The sequence below is a fragment of the Centruroides sculpturatus genome, unplaced genomic scaffold (assembly GCF_000671375.1).
Source record: "Centruroides sculpturatus isolate CEXI.00-Female unplaced genomic scaffold, Cexi_2.0 scaffold769, whole genome shotgun sequence".
NCBI lineage: Eukaryota > Metazoa > Arthropoda > Arachnida > Scorpiones > Buthidae > Centruroides > Centruroides sculpturatus.
The window spans coordinates 346,126-366,803 of NW_019384956.1; the positions used below are offsets into that span (position 1 = coordinate 346,126).

At 28.7% G+C, this 20,678-nt stretch overlaps 1 protein-coding gene across 2 annotated transcripts in view; it reads left to right on the forward strand.

Annotated features, from left to right (window-relative positions):
• Positions 1–2,984: 2,984 nt before the first annotated feature.
• LOC111632369 (regulation of nuclear pre-mRNA domain-containing protein 1B-like) overlaps positions 2,985–20,678 on the forward strand; it is a 30,982-nt gene continuing 13,288 nt past the window's right edge. For both annotated transcript variants that reach the window (XM_023376781.1, XM_023376782.1), the window contains exons 1-3: positions 2,985–3,174; positions 12,211–12,340; positions 17,448–17,575. In XM_023376781.1, the coding sequence (XP_023232549.1) occupies positions 3,024–3,174; positions 12,211–12,340; positions 17,448–17,575 (409 nt within the window). In that variant the 5' untranslated portion in view covers positions 2,985–3,023. The remainder of the gene's footprint in view (positions 3,175–12,210; positions 12,341–17,447; positions 17,576–20,678) is intronic.

The following is a 20,678-nucleotide window of genomic DNA, read 5'->3' on the forward strand; positions in this document are numbered from 1 at the left end:
TAGAAGCTTTTGCAGTTTTATTTAAATCATCATCATCAATTTAATTACAGGAAAGAAGAACCTGTTTTATTTTGTCTAATCATCATGTATTTTAATGCAAATATAATTATTGAAATTATTTTGTAATTTAAAAATTTTCAATGTAAGAAAAGTTTACAAAACTTAGCACATGGCACATGCTAATTAAATCAAATAAATGCCTAATTCAGGTAGACAGACATCAATGTTAGTAATAATTACTATTATAAGTGCTTCAGAATTTAGATTATGTCAAAGTGCTTGGACCTTGTATCTTTTTTGTACTTTTCTGTTAACAGGATGCCACTGATATGTACAGTACAGCAATGATAAGATTCAAGCTCTGAATGAGAGATTTCACACCACTCCCAGAATTGTTGACCCTTCATGAGATATTTGCATCCAAAGATCCATTTTTAACATGTATCAGTATCCTGTCTAGTCTATATGCTTCACATGTAGTCATGCACTTTGGTGCTTGCTCGCACTTCAGTGCCTGGGTGGAACGAGCCCCCGCACCCCTAAAACTAAATAACATCAAGTACTCCATAGTCAAGTGGGCTACTCAAAGCCAACACAGTCGAGTGAACTAAATAGTTAAATGCAATAGTTTTAGTAAAGAACACAAACGACGGTATCATGCATCGGATTAGAGTTATAACTGGCATCCCATTAACAGAAAAGAACCCCTTTTTTATGTTTAAAATGAAACAGATGATTAAAGAAGTAATTAATTTCACTGTAACTTTCTAGAAACTAGAGGGAATGCCAGAAATAAAATTCACATCTTAAAATATGATCTAGCAACAAATTTCAATTCTACATTTGAATGTTCAGCTGACGAAGATCTATAAACTTAAGTCAAAAATGTTTTTGTTTTATTAAAATTTGTAGCTGGCACATACTTTAAAGTGTAGATTTTATTTCTAATTCATTTCACTTCAGTAACAATCAGGTACATTTCAACTAAAAGTTACTTGTAAATATTTTGTATATATACATCACATATGTAGGATTGCTGATGTCCTATTTCCCGAGATTGTCGCAGATCTTTTCCAACTGCCATCTAGCATTATTAGGATAACTTTAATCTAGAAACTTAAGTACAGTGGGTGATTAGTTAACAAACATAATCTGTTCCAAGACTTTGTTTGTTATCTGAATTGTGCATTAACTGATTATCGATTTACCATAGGTTTTTATCGAAATTTGATTAATTCATTCTGGAGATCCCCAAAAATAAAAAATATACACTTTCTTACTATGTTTATTTATATGTACTAATAAAACTACATATATACACAGTCATGCATTTTTATTAGTCATGTTTTTTCTGTTTGTGGGAGTTAAAGAATCTATCTAATGTCGATTGATTTCTCTCTTCAAGATTTTTCAGAAGTAATTAATAGCATTGTAATTGTAGAGATCCCTAAACCTATTAACCTCAACCTGGTTTGGATGCCATTCTAAGACTGTCATTCTGACATCATCCAACTTCTTCAAAAGATGTTTAATAGCAGATATCAACATTAATTTTCAGAAGAAGACATATCTCGCCGCATTTCTTGTTCTTCATTCAAGAGTTCTTGGCATTCTTCTGTCGTTAGATCTGTTTCAGGTTCCATTATGAGCTCCTCAATGTTCTTTATTTCTCAGATGTAATTTTTGTTACTCCTTAAGCTGCTTGAGTCTTCTTGATAATACAGTATCTTTCTTAGACAAGATTGAACTGCAGCCTACTGCAGACCTGTTCAAGCCATACTGCCCAGCAACAACAGACATCTGCCCACTCTCTACCTTTGCTATTATACTCTCACCTTTCGAAAATAAAAACCAACGCAAAACTTAACAAGTGCCCACCCAACAGTCTCACGAATACTATAAAAGAATTGTTTGTCAGAAAAATAAAAGGCTGGAATTAGAAGGGAAAGTTTCAAAGTTCGGAGGAATACTATCCGATCAGTATACAGAGCTGCATGTGTACCATTAAATGACCTAACTGTAACTTCTACCATGTGTTGTAAGATTGACAAGCGAAGAGAGAGAGAGATTTTGTGAGATATTCGAAATCAAATTATAACCTTCTCTTACAATTTTTAATTAAAAGTGTAGCTTAACACGCATTAATATAGAATAAATTTAGAAATTCTTCCATTTTCTACAATAAAAGCACGGATTCTCTTTCCTTTGTTAACTTCCACAATTGAAACGTCACACTACTTTTATGTTTAAAAAAAAATAATAAGAAGAATTTATTTTNAAAATGTCCAAAAATTTACAATTTAAATAACTTATTGCCTATTTTATTCTACGGATAATATTTATTTTTAAAGATGCTGATTATAGTTAACCTATCATTATATTTGGGTAACTTACTAGATAACAGGTTTCCAGTAATTATAAATGAAATGTATATGTTATTACTTCATAAATTATTCTAGCCACTCGAACTATTATGCTTAGGTAATGATAGGGTGCAGATAATAAATATTCTAAATAAATTATTGTAAATCTGTAAAGGGAATGTCTAATGATGAAGATAACAAACTATTTTCAAAAAATTACAAATATAAAATCATTTACTTTGTAACGTTAATATTCTATCCAAAGCTTAATTAGTCTTACATGTTTCGACAGAATAGATATTTGAATTGTTTAAACACGAAAATTACTTTTCCTGACATCAAAATTACTTTCTAACTCTGTAGATTGAAGATGGCACTGAAGAAGATAGTTTATTCTCTTTATTTCACTTCTAGTAATTATTTTGTACAGAGCACTTCTTTTTCTATTCTCCAAGATTTAAGTTTGATGAGAAGAATTTATATTTTTTACAGTGTAAAGAAATTAAATTTTATAATGACTTTTTTTATGTCAATTGAAAGTATTTTTGAATACTGATTTTAAATATCTTACATTATTAATGTTCTAAGAAAGACAAAGATTTACAAAGTCACTGTATTTTACAGTAAAGTTAGCATTTATTTTATTTGTTAATATATATAATGTCCGGATTTACCGAATCTGCGTTAGAAAAGAAGCTTGTAGAGCTTAATAATTCACAACAGAGTATACAAACTTTGTCTCTATGGTTGATCCATCATAGAAAACATCATAAGTCTATTGTACAAGTTTGGTTCAAAGAACTTAAAAAAGGTGGGATTTGTATGTAATAATGTAAATAATATGTTAATAAAATACATGTGTAAAGAACAATAATGTTGTCATAATTTCATAACAGTAGTTCAGTATTGCAGGCTTCATTGGAATGTCTTTTTATTGTTAAAGTTCTTATTAAAATGCTCAGTTTTTCAATATAAATAATAATAATAGATTTGGATTCTAAGTCTGTGGTTGTTATTATAATAAACAAAGACTTAGACAATAATAAATCAATAAGATTGTGACAAGATTGAATAAGGTTCTATAATTCAATCATGCTGCTTTGATTATTATATATATATATTTTGAATAAATGTTGAATTTATAATAATTGAATATGCGTGTGCTGAGTTTTGGCTCCGTGGAGGACTTATTGTGCTCTATTGATGCAGCTGGAGAAATCACACGGAAATGGACAAACACTTCAAAGCAACAACGGTATGTGTTACATACGGATGGACGGTCTATATGTCTCTTTTTGGCTGTTTGGGTTTTGAGAGTAAAATATGAGCGATTTCTTACAAATGTTATGATTAATGATTAAATTAATTTTTAAAAAATATTTAATACATCCTCTGTAGAGTCAAAACTTAGCATTCACGTATGCAATTATTGTAATATAAGGACAAGAAGCAAATCACCAATCTTGAATATATGATCATGTTTACAGTAGAGTTACTATTAATTCGTGTATGTTGAATGTAATTTAATAATAGGCCTATATGTAATTTAACTTTAAAATATTATTATGTATGTATAACACAAATTATCTTACTGATTATTCATAATGATAAACAGTAAAAATCTTTACCAGCAAACACATTTTGTTGTGTAAAATCAAATGTTTTCAGCTCTTAGGGTCTTTGTTGGGATGTCGGAATGTTATATTTCATTATGATATAAATCAAATGCAGCTGTCATTTCAATTTAAATTTATAGAATGAAACACCATGTTTTACTGTTATGCACATGTGTTCTATTGGCTCATATTTTATATTTATATAGTTTTTTTTATTCATGCGTTTATATTTCTTTTGTTCTCTATGTTTATGCATATAGTTTTTATTTTTGTGCTAAGAGTTTACATTCATATTTAATTGTTAATGGTATTCCATTTAATTTTAGTTCTGCAAATTTCGATGTTAAAAATAAAATGTTTTCAGCTGCAAGAACAGTTGAAAACATTTGATTTTTGTAATAAAAAGTGTTCCTGTTAAAAGCTTTTACTGTTTATGTACATATAATTATAACTGTTTAAACTACCATCTCAATTATTTTTATTGTTATCAGAAGATATTTATACTTCCTTCTATAGGAAATATATCTTTGATGAAAACATTCCATGATGAAGATGAATCTTTATAGGGGCATCCTGAAAGTTTCCTTTGAATTTGTTTTATCAATGAAATTTTGGTCAGATTCAAAGTAGTTAAAATTTATCAATTAATGGATTCAAACCTATTATCTGTTTTAATGTCCAATGTTTAGTGAACATTTAAATTTATTAAAGCATAGAAATGAAGAATTTATTGTGTTAATAGCGAGGTTGAGGCCAAAGTTTTAAAAGTTTAAAGAAAACATGTACATCGGACGTTCAGCTCTGCTTTCCTGTAAGCCTAGAAGTTTGACAATGGTGTTTGGAATGTTGAGCATGATTCCACTGACTATCCAAACACCATTGTCAAACTTCTAGGCTTACAGGAAAGCAGTGCTGAACGTCCGATGTACTGTACATGTTTTCACATTTAAAAATTTGGATTCAACCTTGCTAATGATTGTCAAAAATATTACATACTGTACCATATTTTTACACATATAAGAACATGTTCACTTGTTTTCACAGTTTTGAAAGTCATGCTTTCTTTATAAGAGCATGCATGCTCTTATATCTGCCAGCTTGTTTTGGTACTGAACTATTGTATCAATGTACAGTATATTGCCAAAACAATGATACAATAACTATTCATTGACATCTCTGTAGTAATTATTATTAAAAATAAAAACCAAAATACAAAAATTCTTCTGATACTATAAAAGTTTTTAAAAATAGTGAGTTTTTTAGATACTTTGTGGAATACAATACAGATTTTGCCTCATCTATAAGAGCATGCTTTATATGCATGGAAGGACTGTAAATAGAATACTTTAAATATATTATTTGAGATTTTATAAATTAATATAATAAACTAATTGATATATAATCTAAATAAAATATATTAATGTATAATACTTATTGATTTATCATATCAAATAATGCTTTTTACTTTGTATTCATTCATTTTCCAATGTCTGCCACCCTGGAAGGTTCATAGGGAAAGCAGTCCCAGTAGTCTTGAAATAGCCTCAATCAACAGCATTTGAATTCAGCTTAGCTGCTGGAATCTCAAGACATGACAACCAAGTTTCCATATATGATCCATCCATTTGGTTCTTGTTCTTCTGTATGGTTTGAATCCATTGGGATAGGAAAACGACATTTTTTAAGAAGCCTTTCCAGTGACATTCTACTTATATGTCTAAACCAACATAATTGTGATCTCTTCATGTATAGAATCAGTGGCTTAGTATTGAGACTTTCTCAGATGCTGACGTTGCAAACTCTGTCAAACTTCTAAACATAGCAGTTATATTCAGGATTGCATTCTTTCAATCATTATTCAACGTTCGTGCCCATAGGTGAAGATTGGGACATAAACTGAGCAGAAAATTGACATCTTTGCTTTTTTCCCTAGCTTTTTTTTTCTTGAACAGTATTGATTGATTTTAGTTTCTATAGTATGGCACTTTCTTGACTAATTTTGGTGGTTGTTTCTTTCTTGCTTTAGCCTATCACTTATGAACACAATTCCTAAATATTTAAACCTCTCCACTTGCTTTAATGTAGCTCCATTTAGTTGGAAAGTACATTGAACAGAATTTCTTGAGAGTACCAACACTTCAGTCTTTGACATGCTTATTTTCATCTCAGCATTAGTGCAAATAACTGCATATCTATCTAGTGAATTTTGAAGCTCACACTATGAGTGACTGAGCAGAACCAGGTCATCAGCAAACAATTAACCTATTTTAAAATCTCCAAGAACAACAGTCTCCAGCCTGACTGCACCTATCAGTCTATTCTATGTAAGTAATGAACAGCAGCAGTGACAGAACACAAATGTGGCAAAATACAACATGCACACTAAATGGTTTCAACTTAATATTGTTTATTTGAATACACATCTCTGAGCATGCTTACAGAGATTTAATGGCTGCTAAAAGCTGTCCATTACTGTAATTTCATATTTCTTCAATACTTTCTACAACTTATCTTGAGGAACGTAGTCATGTGCCTTCTCGAGATCTATAAAACAAGCACAGATCTATTTTTGAATACTCCTAGAATTTCTCAAAGATTTGGTCTGTTGTGCTTCTGCCAGGTCAAAAATCATATGCTCATCCTTGAATGAAACTTCAACTTTACCTCTGTATTTCCTTTCTAAGCATTTAGCATAGATTTTTTTCAGGGAAACAGCAGAGATGCTCCAATAGTTATAACATTCACTCTTCTCCCTCTTTGCAGATAAAGAGTATAACCCCAGTCTATCATTGCTTTGGTATATTTCCAGAAACTCATGCTGCTTAACAAACATGAGTTAACCAGAATGTGCCATCAGCATTCAAGACCTTATAACGTTTCAGATTAGATTTCATCACTAACTGCTGCTTTACTTTGCCAGATTTAAGTGATTCAGTTGTCTATTGTTTTGTACATTCAATTTATATATTCTGTCTGATCATGTGAGGAAAATATTGATTAAATAAAATAAAAAGATATATAATTTACTATAATTGCAATAGGGAAGTTGTGTCTAGATAAAGATCATTTTATTTAGGTAATGTTTATACATGATTATCACTTTATTAAATATGATATGATAAAGATTTTCATTGACAAATTATGTAATGTATTATCATGCATTTATAATAATATTGATTAAATAATTTGATCAGATAATTCTATAATTATCCAAAAATTGTTTCCTTTTATTACAGTTGAGTTTCAATACTGAAAGGAAGACAGGAGTGAAATTTGATTGTATTGAATAAAATTTAAAAATACTTCAATATATTTTTAGAAATGCATATAAAATTAATCAGAAATTCTAATACATTTCAATCAAAATTAAAATAATATAAATCATATTATATTNTTGCCAGATTTAAGTGATTCAGTTGTCTATTGTTTTGTACATTCAATTTATATATTCTGTCTGATCATGTGAGGAAAATATTGATTAAATAAAATAAAAAGATATATAATTTACTATAATTGCAATAGGGAAGTTGTGTCTAGATAAAGATCATTTTATTTAGGTAATGTTTATACATGATTATCACTTTATTAAATATGATATGATAAAGATTTTCATTGACAAATTATGTAATGTATTATCATGCATTTATAATAATATTGATTAAATAATTTGATCAGATAATTCTATAATTATCCAAAAATTGTTTCCTTTTATTACAGTTGAGTTTCAATACTGAAAGGAAGACAGGAGTGAAATTTGATTGTATTGAATAAAATTTAAAAATACTTCAATATATTTTTAGAAATGCATATAAAATTAATCAGAAATTCTAATACATTTCAATCAAAATTAAAATAATATAAATCATATTATATTGCAACATTCAAATTTTTTAATCTCTTAATTTATAAAATAACAGTAATATCAATAAAACTATCAGTTCCAGTCTTTCTTCAGCCAGGACCTGTAGTTTTCAGTGATTTTTCTTGAACCCAGTGTTGAATATATAAATACATTGCATGTGCATAACAATCATCATCACAACTAGCATCTCATTAAATTTATTTCTATTAGAATTAAGCTATTTTATTAATATATTTTAATTTCTAAGTTTTCATTAATCACTGTATTTTACTCCATGGACTGCAGGCAGTCCATGGAGTAAAATACAGGATCAGTGGAATGCACTAAGCAGCCTATGCAAGGCATGGGTGCTTGATGCCAATGACAGGGCAGGGATCTTTTAGATTAAGATACATATTCATATTTCAAACCAATATTTCAATGTTTATGGGCATATTTAAATTATTTTTGTACAATTAATTATTACTTCGTGTCTAGTGAATTAAATTTTTAAAAGATTTGAGACTAAGTTCTATATTTCATAATTTCTTGTTTAAGTTTTTATACTGNAAACACGAATCGATAACGAATCTGCTATTGTTTATTTGCTTGAAGAATAATTTAAAATTCGTTTCTATACGATTTATCAAACAAATTATGAAAATGTTTACGAATTTTCATCCAAATTTTGTTTATAAAGTAATCTTTTTATTATGTTATACGCGTTCGAATTCGAAATATTTAGTCTCGAATGTCTCGTATTTCTTTATTTGAAAGAATTGTAGACTTATAAATGTCCGTCTGTCTGTCTGTTTGTCTGTCCTTCCTTAATCTCGACAATGGTATTAGATAGATGAAAGTCGAGACCAGATATGGAAAGATTAGGGACAGAAGGTCCCGAACTATATTCCCTTCAGATGATTGGCACGATTCTGTCGTTATCAGGAAAAAGATGATGTACAGGAGCAAGACATCACTAGTTTTAGATCGAAAGAATATTTAAAATATATCCTCTTCTAAAACTTTCAGCCTGGCATTGTAAAGATGTCACGATAATTAAAATAATATAAATCATATTATATTGCAACATTCAAATTTTTTAATCTCTTAATTTATAAAATAACAGTAATATCAATAAAACTATCAGTTCCAGTCTTTCTTCAGCCAGGACCTGTAGTTTTCAGTGATTTTTCTTGAACCCAGTGTTGAATATATAAATACATTGCATGTGCATAACAATCATCATCACAACTAGCATCTCATTAAATTTATTTCTATTAGAATTAAGCTATTTTATTAATATATTTTAATTTCTAAGTTTCCATTAATCACTGTATTTTACTGATCCTGTATTTTACTCCATGGACTGCCTGCAGTCCATGGAGTAAAATACAGGATCAGTGGAATGCACTAAGCAGCCTATGCAAGGCATGGGTGCTTGATGCCAATGACAGGGCAGGGATCTTTTAGATTAAGATACATATTCATATTTCAAACCAATATTTCAATGTTTATGGGCATATTTAAATTATTTTTGTACAATTAATTATTACTTCGTGTCTAGTGAATTAAATTTTTAAAAGATTTGAGACTAAGTTCTATATTTCATAATTTCTTGTTTAAGTTTTTATACTGTTATATGTTTGAATGAAAGAATAAATACAATAATTTCTTGCATATAATTCACAAAAATTGCTAGGACACAGTCTATACTTGCTTTCAAGTTTGCGTTAAAACTCAGATAAACAATGAATTGTATACAGGAAATTACAGCAATTCTTTCATCATTAATTTATTATTGTAGTATTTTATGTATTTGTTCTTTTTTTTATATAATAATTTGCTTTATTTTTGAAATTTTTAAATTTATATTAGAAGAGGCTATTTTTAATTTAAAAATGCAAATTAAGCAAAATGATCTACCAAATTGTCAGTCTATTATAAAGCTAAGTAAAATTATTAGCATAACTGGCAATGCAGGAGTTGTGAGTTAGAATCCCATTCCAGGCCAATTCTTTTCTTCCAGAAATTCTAAATTAAAAATTAATTTATTATAATTATTAAAAATTTAACAAGGGATGGTAGCATAACTGTTTACTGTTACACAAATTAATTAGTTTCTAATCATATACTTAGCCTGATAATTTGACAGATTACTTGATATAACTATAAAATTGGGTTTAGTGACATCGATATAAAAATCCAAGATAATTGATCAAGTTCATTATAAATAGAAGAGATTAGGTGTGTATTTTTGTGTGTTATGAAGGAAATAGACATTTATAGTAAAGTTTAGTATAATTAATAGAAATGTAATAAATTCTACTGTCAAAACTATATTAATTCCATTATTTACCTTATATATTTACAAAATTTATAAGGTAATGCATAAAATTTCTAGTAGTACTCTTCACAAAATGCAAGAGCAGAAATACAGATTGAAATATTACAAAGAATATTATACCAACTTAAATAACATTATTATGCATTTATGATTTTATGTTAGTATGAATAAAAATTAAAGAGAAAATAAGTCACTTGTGAAATTATAATTTTTAAATCCTGTTTTATTGAAATTATTTCTTATTAAATTTACTAACATTTAAATATTGAATAGAATATTGTCTATACTAATATTATAAAGAGGTAATGTTTGTATGTATGTATGTTAGTTTATATGCAGCAGGTAATCTCCGAAACTACTCATCCGATTTCAAAAATNACAGTTTTTGGGTGCATTTGTTAATAGCAGTCACTCTGCAATGGGAGTGCGCTGCTGTTTGTAGGCATTTAGGAACGATGGTGAAAGAAAGATGGCAGTGCCCGCACTATCGATAGTATAGTGATGGAGGAATTTATAATTCTAAAATGAGCTTTTAGAGGCAAAAGAAGGGTCCCAATTGTAAAATTTAACCATTAAATGGATTATTTGTTGAAAGAGCATTCAAAGTAGTCACGAAAACAATTAGAATGTTTGCGCTGAGTTACGTGGAGGTATAAAAGAATGCACCCTTTATTACATTTCATGTTGTATGAGGGTTTTACCCAATTCCCGAACCGAGTTAGAGTGAACCCATGCTATAAAAGCACTGTGTTATACGTGGATGTTCCCAATTCTCGAACCGTGTTAGAGTGAATTTGTGCTATAAAAGTGCCGTGTTATATGGGGGTTACCTGTAGTTTATTTTGATCTCAAGTATTTGATTAAATTTAAAACTATACTTTAAATTTGTTTTTCAAATGAACATTTTGTTCTTTTTGTATTAATCTGAGCATTACTGGCTCAATAGTAACTTGCATTGATTTTTGTCCCCCTACTTCCAGAACAGTTGCCAGTAGAGAACACTTTTAATGCTGACACTCTTGTACAAACTGTTTATACACAACTTTAAAGCACATTTATGAATATTTACTGTATTTGGCTTATTGTGTTTATTTATTTGTTTCTCTTGGACATTTTTGACTACTCACTTTGCCACACCTTGTCACCTCACTCATCAAGCTGGCCTCGGATCTGAGCATAAAACTGTACTTTTATGCTCTGCTGCTTAAGCATCTATGCATAACTTTGTTTTTTTTTTTTTTGTTTTTTTGATATATTTCAGAAATTCAGCCAAATGTAAATTATTAACTACTTTTAATAACTTAGTCTTGTTCTATTTTACTTCACCTGTGAAATTAAATAAACTATAGCATATGTCTCTATTTTTACATAGCTTCATCTTCAGTTCTGAACTTTAGTATAAATATATAAATTCACATATGATTATTTCTGTTGTCTTTTTTACATGCTAGGATTAAATAAACATTTGATTTTTATTTTTTTACTATGACTTTTTTATAGAAGAGAACTTTCTCATATATTTACTATAATATCAGTCTCTGCAGAACATCATTCCATTTTCATGCCTTTTTTTCTGCATTAAGACGAAATAATGCTCTACATAGAGATCAACAAATAATGCAAAAGAGTTCCGAAAGTATAAGATATTTTATAATAATCAAACATTAAAATAGAAGAGAAATGCTTATTCTTTATCTATATTAAGTAATTCATAACATTAATTAAATATTTTTGTTTCAGCTTAACATCTGTAGTAAGTCCTCAAATAGGTAGTACAGTAGGAAGAATAAAACTTTATTGTACTGTATAAACATACTTTTGTATCTATACATATATAATAATATTAATAAAAAAATTCTAATTCAAACTAATGCATTTATAAATTAAATTCACATATGAATTAAATATTTGTATTTACAATTAGATTTTTTTCAACTTTAAAGTATTATGTATACAGTATAATATATATGTATATTGTGTGAATAATACATAATTCTACTGGATAGATTTGATATTAATATGTATATTTTTCTTATTCCTTTACAGCAAAACCTAATCGAAGACTTACTTTTGTATATTTGGCAAATGATGTAATTCAAAACAGTAAGAAGAAAGGACCTGAATTTTCTAAAGAGTTTTCAACTATTTTAAGTAAAGCATTCCAACATATTTCACCGTGAGTTGTTCATTTATTTATTAAATTATTAAAACAGTTAATTTTTTTACTTTAAACCTAAAAGAAATTTTTTTAAATTTTTTTTTTTTTTTTTTAATGTATAAAATTGAGGAAACATAAATGAAATTTTATAAGCAATGTTTTGAAATGAAGTTCAATAGTGTATTTTACTTCAAACTCACTAAAATAAACACACATTAACAGATTTTATAAGTCAAATACAGGTAACCCCCATATAACACGGGAGTTACGTTCCAAAAAATTGCCATGTTATGCAAATCTGTGTTATGCAAAACAAAGAACTAGTGCAAAAAGGGGTGTTAGGTTCCAAAAATTAAAAAACATGCTGTTAAATCCTTATTTAAATCGGATTTATTATTCATTTTTTTCATAGGTAAAATACTTATTTATTATTTTTATTATTCATTTTTTTCATAGGTAAAATACTTATTTATTATTTAAGTAAATATTTTACCAGAGAATTATTCATCCTATATGATGATCTCTGCATGAGCATCATCAACTGGTAACAGTTTTTGGGTGCGTTTGTTAATAGCAGTCACTCTGCAATGGGAGTGCGCTGCTGTTTGTAGGCATTTAGGAACGATGGTGAAAGAAAGATGGCAGTGCCCGCACTATCGATAGTATAGTGATGGAGGAATTTATAATTCTAAAATGAGCTTTTAGAGGCAAAAGAAGGGTCCCAATTGTAAAATTTAACCATTAAATGGATTATTTGTTGAAAGAGCATTCAAAGTAGTCACGAAAACAATTAGAATGTTTGCGCTGAGTTACGTGGAGGTATAAAAGAATGCACCCTTTATTACATTTCATGTTGTATGAGGGTTTTACCCAATTCCCGAACCGAGTTAGAGTGAACCCATGCTATAAAAGCACTGTGTTATACGTGGATGTTCCCAATTCTCGAACCGTGTTAGAGTGAATTTGTGCTATAAAAGTGCCGTGTTATATGGGGGTTACCTGTAGTTTATTTTGATCTCAAGTATTTGATTAAATTTAAAACTATACTTTAAATTTGTTTTTCAAATGAACATTTTGTTCTTTTTGTATTAATCTGAGCATTACTGGCTCAATAGTAACTTGCATTGATTTTTGTCCCCCTACTTCCAGAACAGTTGCCAGTAGAGAACACTTTTAATGCTGACACTCTTGTACAAACTGTTTATACACAACNAGTGCTTATGCATGTCTGTAAACTAGTGTATTTGGTTATTGTATGCTTTACATTAACTCATTAAATTGTTATTCTTTGTTAACTTGATTTTGAGTGAACTTACTTTGGAGAATGGTCACCCTATCAACGGACTTACTGCATCTCCCTGTAATATAGAATACTTTAAATAAAATAAAATTTTAAAAATTTCTCTACTCTTATTAACAAATGTCTAATTAAAAAATTGAAGAAGAAAGCATTGACTATTTATAAAACAATAGGCTATGTCATTATCAATTTTATATGTATTTATATAGTGTTATTTGAAGATTTAAAATTGTAAATTTATATGATGATTTAGATTTAAATTGCTCTTTTACAAGTAGAAATATTGTATCTTATTGCATTTTGATTTTGATTGGTTTTCTTTAAATTGAATTATATAATAAGTATCAAAATCTAGATTATATAAATTCCCAGAATTTTGGTCATATGTGTTCCTAACAGTGTGTACAAAAATTGAATGTTTAAAAGTCAAGCAATAGAGTTGCATGTTATAAAGAGATAAATTGCTGTTCTCAGAAAGCTAAAAAAAAAACAATTATAAAGTCTCTTATTATTAAGATAGGAAAGTTTTACTTTTGTACTGTGAATATATTATAATGTATAAAATATTATTTATAATGTTAAAATCATCAATTAAACAGAAAACAGACAATGAAATTTATTTTCACAGTGATTTTGATATTATGGAAATAAAAACTGACAGAAAGTGCTACTGAATAATAACTCAAATTTTCTGTTTGTCAGCTGTAAATGTGCAAAAGTCTAAATTTGGCCTATGAAAAATTATTTATTAATTCATATGCCTCTGTGTTCTTATTGTATCGATTAGTATGTAAAATGTCTACAAAGGACTTATTTTATTAACAGGACAGTATAATAAGTCCTGTTAATAAAATAAGTCCTTTGTAGACATTTTGCATACTAATCTGAAAAATTATTTAGCTTTATAAAAGTATCATGTACAAGCATGAGAGAGAAAGAGAGAGAGAAGGTTATCCAAAAGTTGAGGATGCCTTTATATTATACAAGAGATGATCTAAACTCTTCACTTATTCAGCAATGTTGCATTTATGTGTATGATGTGTACTATGTTTAGTGATAGGAAGCCAGTGGTCTAGCCTTATAATTGATTAGTAAGGAATTTGTTGCAGTTAGAATTGCATATGGAATGTGCAGTACACATATTGATGGTATTATTTCTACCAAACACATCCAAATCAGATCAACAGAAAAACAAAACGATTAAATGTTTTCGAAAAAAGCAACAAACCCACTGGGTGTTTAGAGAAAGTTGTAAGATAAGCCCCAACACCTAATTATTGATAAGGAAGAATGTCAAAATCATTTAATTTATGCGATAAGAAAAGTCACAACAGCTGGTAAAAACTATCAACAATCTGGCAGGGTCGTCAAAGTTGTACGGTCCTCACTGACCAAACCAATGACAACTTTGGCTCAAACTTTGGACCACATCACCTGATTTTCCTCCTACACTTAGGAGGATAAAAAGGGTACACACCTGAAGTTTGGGGCAGACACACCGGTCTAATCCAGCATTACATATCACTTTGTGACATTCTCTATTTATTTTTAAATTTATAACAATTCTTTGTAAACAATATTAGTTTAGTATATTATTTACAATTGTTTAGCAAATAATATAAATAAATAATAATGGGACCAATTTCAGCTTACAAAATATCATTCAAAAAATTTAGGATACAGTGTTTGTATTATGCATATTGTGCACTGAAGTTCATCTGAATAAAGGCCAAAAATATTTCTCCTTTCCTTAAACTGTTGTTCCATTAAAATAGCTGTATTTTCTTCTCAATACTTATTAATTATGGTGATAGTTAACATAAAAATTAAGATTAAAAACTTTTAGTAGAATATAATATCAAGATTAAAAGTTACATATAGCTTTTGACATTTATAATAAATCAGTACAGGTATACCTTGACTTATGTCGTTTCGAGTTACGTTGTTCCCAATTATACGTCGTTTGTCAAAAAAGNCAACGCTCTTGTCGCGCCAGCTCTCATCTCCTGTCTCCCTCTGAAAGAACTTCTTGGGAAGATCCATGACTGTCTTCCTGACCATTGAATAAACTAGATCTGAAAATAGCTAATTGTCCAAATGAGGTATTATACTTAAAGCATTGTAAACTCTCTATCTCTCTCTCGGTTGATTTAGATATAAGTTAGAGTTAATATATAGCCAATATATTTTAGTCCTTAGATATAGTATCAGATGAAATAGTGCTTATGCATGTCTGTAAACTAGTGTATTTGGTTATTGTATGCTTTACATTAACTCATTAAATTGTTATTCTTTGTTAACTTGATTTTGAGTGAACTTACTTTGGAGAATGGTCACCCTATCAACGGACTTACTGCATCTCCCCACTCAACATACTCTTATTTAATGGTAATTTTGCATAATCGTGAGTTAGGACACGAATTACAACTATCCTAACTGGTGTCAGGAAAATCTGTCCTCAAGATCTAATGATCTCGAAGCAACTATATTTAAACAGCCATCCAGTGACGCTTGAGCAGTCTTCATCAGACCAATGTTTGGGAAAGGTTAAAGAGCACTAATCTCTAACCCTTGGCTTCTCACAGTATAAACTGATGGACATTCATTGTAGAATGGTGAGGATGTATGTGGATGCATGTCTGTCCAAAACCACCATCATGGAATAGTGTGTGAAGTTCCATGAAGGTCATAACAATACACCCTCATATTGACAATGTCATATGCAGAAGTTGGATGCCTTTAAATGGGATGATCTTAGAGAACCCACCATAAAATCCAGATCTCTCTCCATGCAATTTTCAGACCCCTATACACCTTCATTCCTCTGAGAAAGTCTCTGAAAGGATGACAGTTTTAATTAGATGATGACGTGAAGAAGGCTGTATTGGATTTTTTATGTATCAGCCAACCAATTTCTACCAGATGGGCATTGTTAACTTGGTTCATCAATGGGACAATTTCCTTAAATTAAAGCCAGTGACAATTTCTTATAAGTAGAATGAACCTACCAGCTCTCAAACAAACTTTTTGATCTTCCCTTACATAATTTGTTATGTAAATAACTTGTATAAATGAAAACAAATGTATAACAGCACTATTTAACTTGTATTGTTTAAGTATTAACATGCTGAATTACTGAGGATGTAAAAATATCAGTCATTTGCTCAGGAGAACTTGGATTTAATAGAATGGTCCAAAATTTTTATGAATAGGTTGGCTCAGATGTGTCAGATCTTGTTCCTCACAACTGGACAATCCAATATAGAATATAGAAAAAAAAGAGATCCTCTTGGTACCATGTCCTGTGGTTATGGGACAGAATACAGAAAGAATTTAAGAAAAATTTATATAAATTGTTCAATTGCTAGTTTCTCAGTAATCAGTAATTGTCAAATATAGTTTCATGTTTATACACATATATTATCTATATAAATAAATATGAGACCTGACAGTTGTTATGTAAATTTGTGAAGTTTCCTGAATACAATTTTTTGCTTATGTTAAAAATATTTTGCTAATATTTTTAAAAAACAAAGATAGAATTTGATTATTTTTTAGGAACGTTTGAAGAAATTTATACTTGCTATTTACATAAATTTATAGAAATATATTTCTAATTTCATATTAACTAAATATCAATATAAGAATTTGTTTGTCATAAATACATAATCATTTTATATGTTAGATGTTTTACTTTATCTCATTGAAATTACTGAATAAAAACTTTTCATAAAGATTTTATAAGTTTAATTACATGTTATTTTTTATTATTAATATTCACTTTTTCATAATTAAATGAAATTATTTTTTATTTTTTTATTTTAGAGATATAGATGATAAGACGAGGCATGGTTTAGAAAGAGTTTTATCAGTTTGGGAAGACAGGAGTGTATATGATTCTAATCAAATTGAAGAATTCAGGCAAGCCTTAGCAATAAAGAAACAAACTCAAGGTTTGTTATAAACAAAACTTTTTGAAAAATATATAATTAAGGATAAAATATTAATACATTTCTTCAATAGTGATTTACACAATTTTGTATTTAAAATATTTGAAAAATACTTTCTACAAATTTAAAGTATTCAAACTTACAGAGAATTAGACTATTTGCTTAGATTGGAAAACATGTCATATTTATAATTTGTTTAGATAGTATCATTATATGTAAAACATAACACTAATCATATAATTACAGTGAGATAGAACAAATGCATTATTTGTGATACCAGTTAGATAGAATATGACTGAGAACATTATACTTGATTTATTGGTTTTATCCAAATAATAGCTGCTCTAGAATAGTAATTAGCCACATCTACTATTCAAGAATTTCTAAAAACATAAGGAAACAATGTAAAATTAATAAATACTGTAAATTACAGTAGGTAGGTACCATATTTATTTAATAGACAAACTTTAATAGAAAAAGAAATATTAAAATTACAATATGCTGTAGGGTGTATTTTTTATATATTTTCTTATTACTGGTATATAGAAAGTAACAGTCATTGTAAAGAAAGCTGTCAATTACCATTTCAATTATAATTTGCTTTAAAAATCAAACTTTCATAAATAAATTTTTAAATACTTTATTAATAATGAACAACAAATGGGTATGTGCAATGGAAATAATTACCAACCTTGAATAGTAACTACAGAGAAAATATGCAGTTTAAATAATGGCCAAGGCTAATATTTGAATAAAACCAATATATATACTTACCATCTGCATTGATGTGTTACTACCTTCATTGTATTTCAATTGTTTAGATAATAAATTTATTTTAATATACTTCATAATTGTTTTAATATCAGTTCAATTAAAATATGATTTGAGTTCATCCAGTATTCTACCAGATATATTTAATTTTTTATTCTGATAATATGGAGTGGGATTGAATAAATTAAAATTTATATTATATATTATGATTATAATATTAGATACAACAAAGATCTATTAATGACACACAAAAGGTTCCCATATTATTGCTGATCTTTTATAATATGATATCACATCTAAATACAGATATCTAAAAATGAAAAACTTTGGAATTTTAATACATAACAGTTTTGAACTGTTCAATAGTTTGAATCATAGCGCATTGTCTTTGTAATTGAATAATGCTGTATTAATAGAGCAAATGATTACCCAAATTGATCATGTGTCCTTGAGTAAAACATTTAAATCTGTAATAACTTGATTGGTTTAAAAAAATAGCTAACTTATTGTAATGTTTCATAATGTACTGATCAGAGGGCCAGATGTCTGAACAGTTAAAGGGTCAGACTATTGCTCTGGAGAACTCAGGAACAAATCCAGATGGATTGAAAAACCTCAGGAATTTCTTGAGGATAGTCCATCTTGGAAATGCTGGAAATCTCTCTCTCACCATTCAGTCAACCCATTGTGGACCTGGCTGAACCCACAATGGGCTTGATGAAAGTTCTCTTGGTGCTCACTGGACAGAAAAAAAAAAAAAAAAAAAAAAAAAGGTACAGGCCAAACAGATTGAGCATATATTGTTAAATTAGATTATTTGAAAGTAGTGAAGCATACATTTGTTTTGTTTTAGCACGTAGTTAATAGATTTATTTTCAAAATCTTTATAATTTTGTTTACTCGAAACTCATTTTTGTATCTTCAGAGTACTGTCAATTTTTAACAGATTTTTATTTGATCTTGTATTAATTTTTCCATAAATATTTAAACAATATACTATATTGCACAGAATTTATAGTAACAGGCATCCAGAAAAATCTGTACAAGTTTGTGTAATGTAGTTTTTATTTTGGAAAAAATTAAACTCTATTAACTAAACAGTCTTTTGAAATGTGATGAAAAGCTGTATATTATCTTTTATTTTTGTAATTCTACAAGTTCCCATCATCAAATATAATTGATTTGACTGAGTGTACAGTATCTGTACAAAACTTTGGTTCATATTTTCAGACAATACTTTATGCAATTGATCAGCTGATCTGTTTTTTTTTTTTTTTTTTGCCCTCTACCCTTTTTCATAAATGGCAGCTTTGAAACTACCCAAAAATCCTTGATTGGCTCTTCTGGCATGTTTGTTGGCTTGTCCTTCTTTTCATTGAAGGTGATGTTTTCTTGTCACAGATAATCCAATATGGTTTTGGTATAGTGGAACTTGCTTGATCTGGCCAGAAGATATAATCTGCTTGAGAATAGTTCTTTTGAATGCAAGGAATCAGGCAATATCATTTACATTCATGTAAACATCACTAATCATTTCTAGAAAAACTTGATTTTATGATTAGAGCTTGACAATCATTTTGGTCCCATTACAGTTCAAAATTTATTTTTCTTGGAAAACTCTACATTGGCAAGTGTAGGAGATATCATCAATAGTATAAAATCCACTATTGCCATTAATTGTTAAGTGTAAGGGAGGTGAAGAAAGATTCATCAGCCAAAATAAAGAAATTTTCAGAGAACTTTTGCAATAACCTTCAGCACTTCATCTTTGCATATCCTTTCTGCCCAGAATTAACTACTACTTTTGATATTTAGTATGTGTTTTTTTTAAAGCATCATGGAGTCATTATGTAAAATTTTCAGTTTCAGAACTACAGATTGAATTGAAACCTTGTAGCTATCTTCAAAGGTCCTCTTCAATCCTTTCAACTTGGTTTTCATTAGAATTTTTACTTTTCTACCAGACTCCTTTCTTTTATGTACTGGTAATCTCAGAATATTGGAGAATTCATTTTGTAGTCCATTTTGAAATTTTTTCATTTGCAAAATGGTTCACAGTAAAAACTTTTCTTAATCTTTTTATTAATGTCTAAAAGTTGTACATTCTTAGATATAAAGCATTTTCTTTCATTACTGTTTTGAAATAAGCAGAAAATTGAATGCAGAAAAGGGTTCTAGAATGTTATATAGCATTCCACGCACTTTCAAATTATAGCATATGCAGCATAATTGAACTATTAGCTAGAGCCTGAAATATTTTGTGCAGATTTTTACCAGACATTGATTAGTAAAAATAATAAGTAATGACTATGTTTCATCATTTGAAATGTTAATA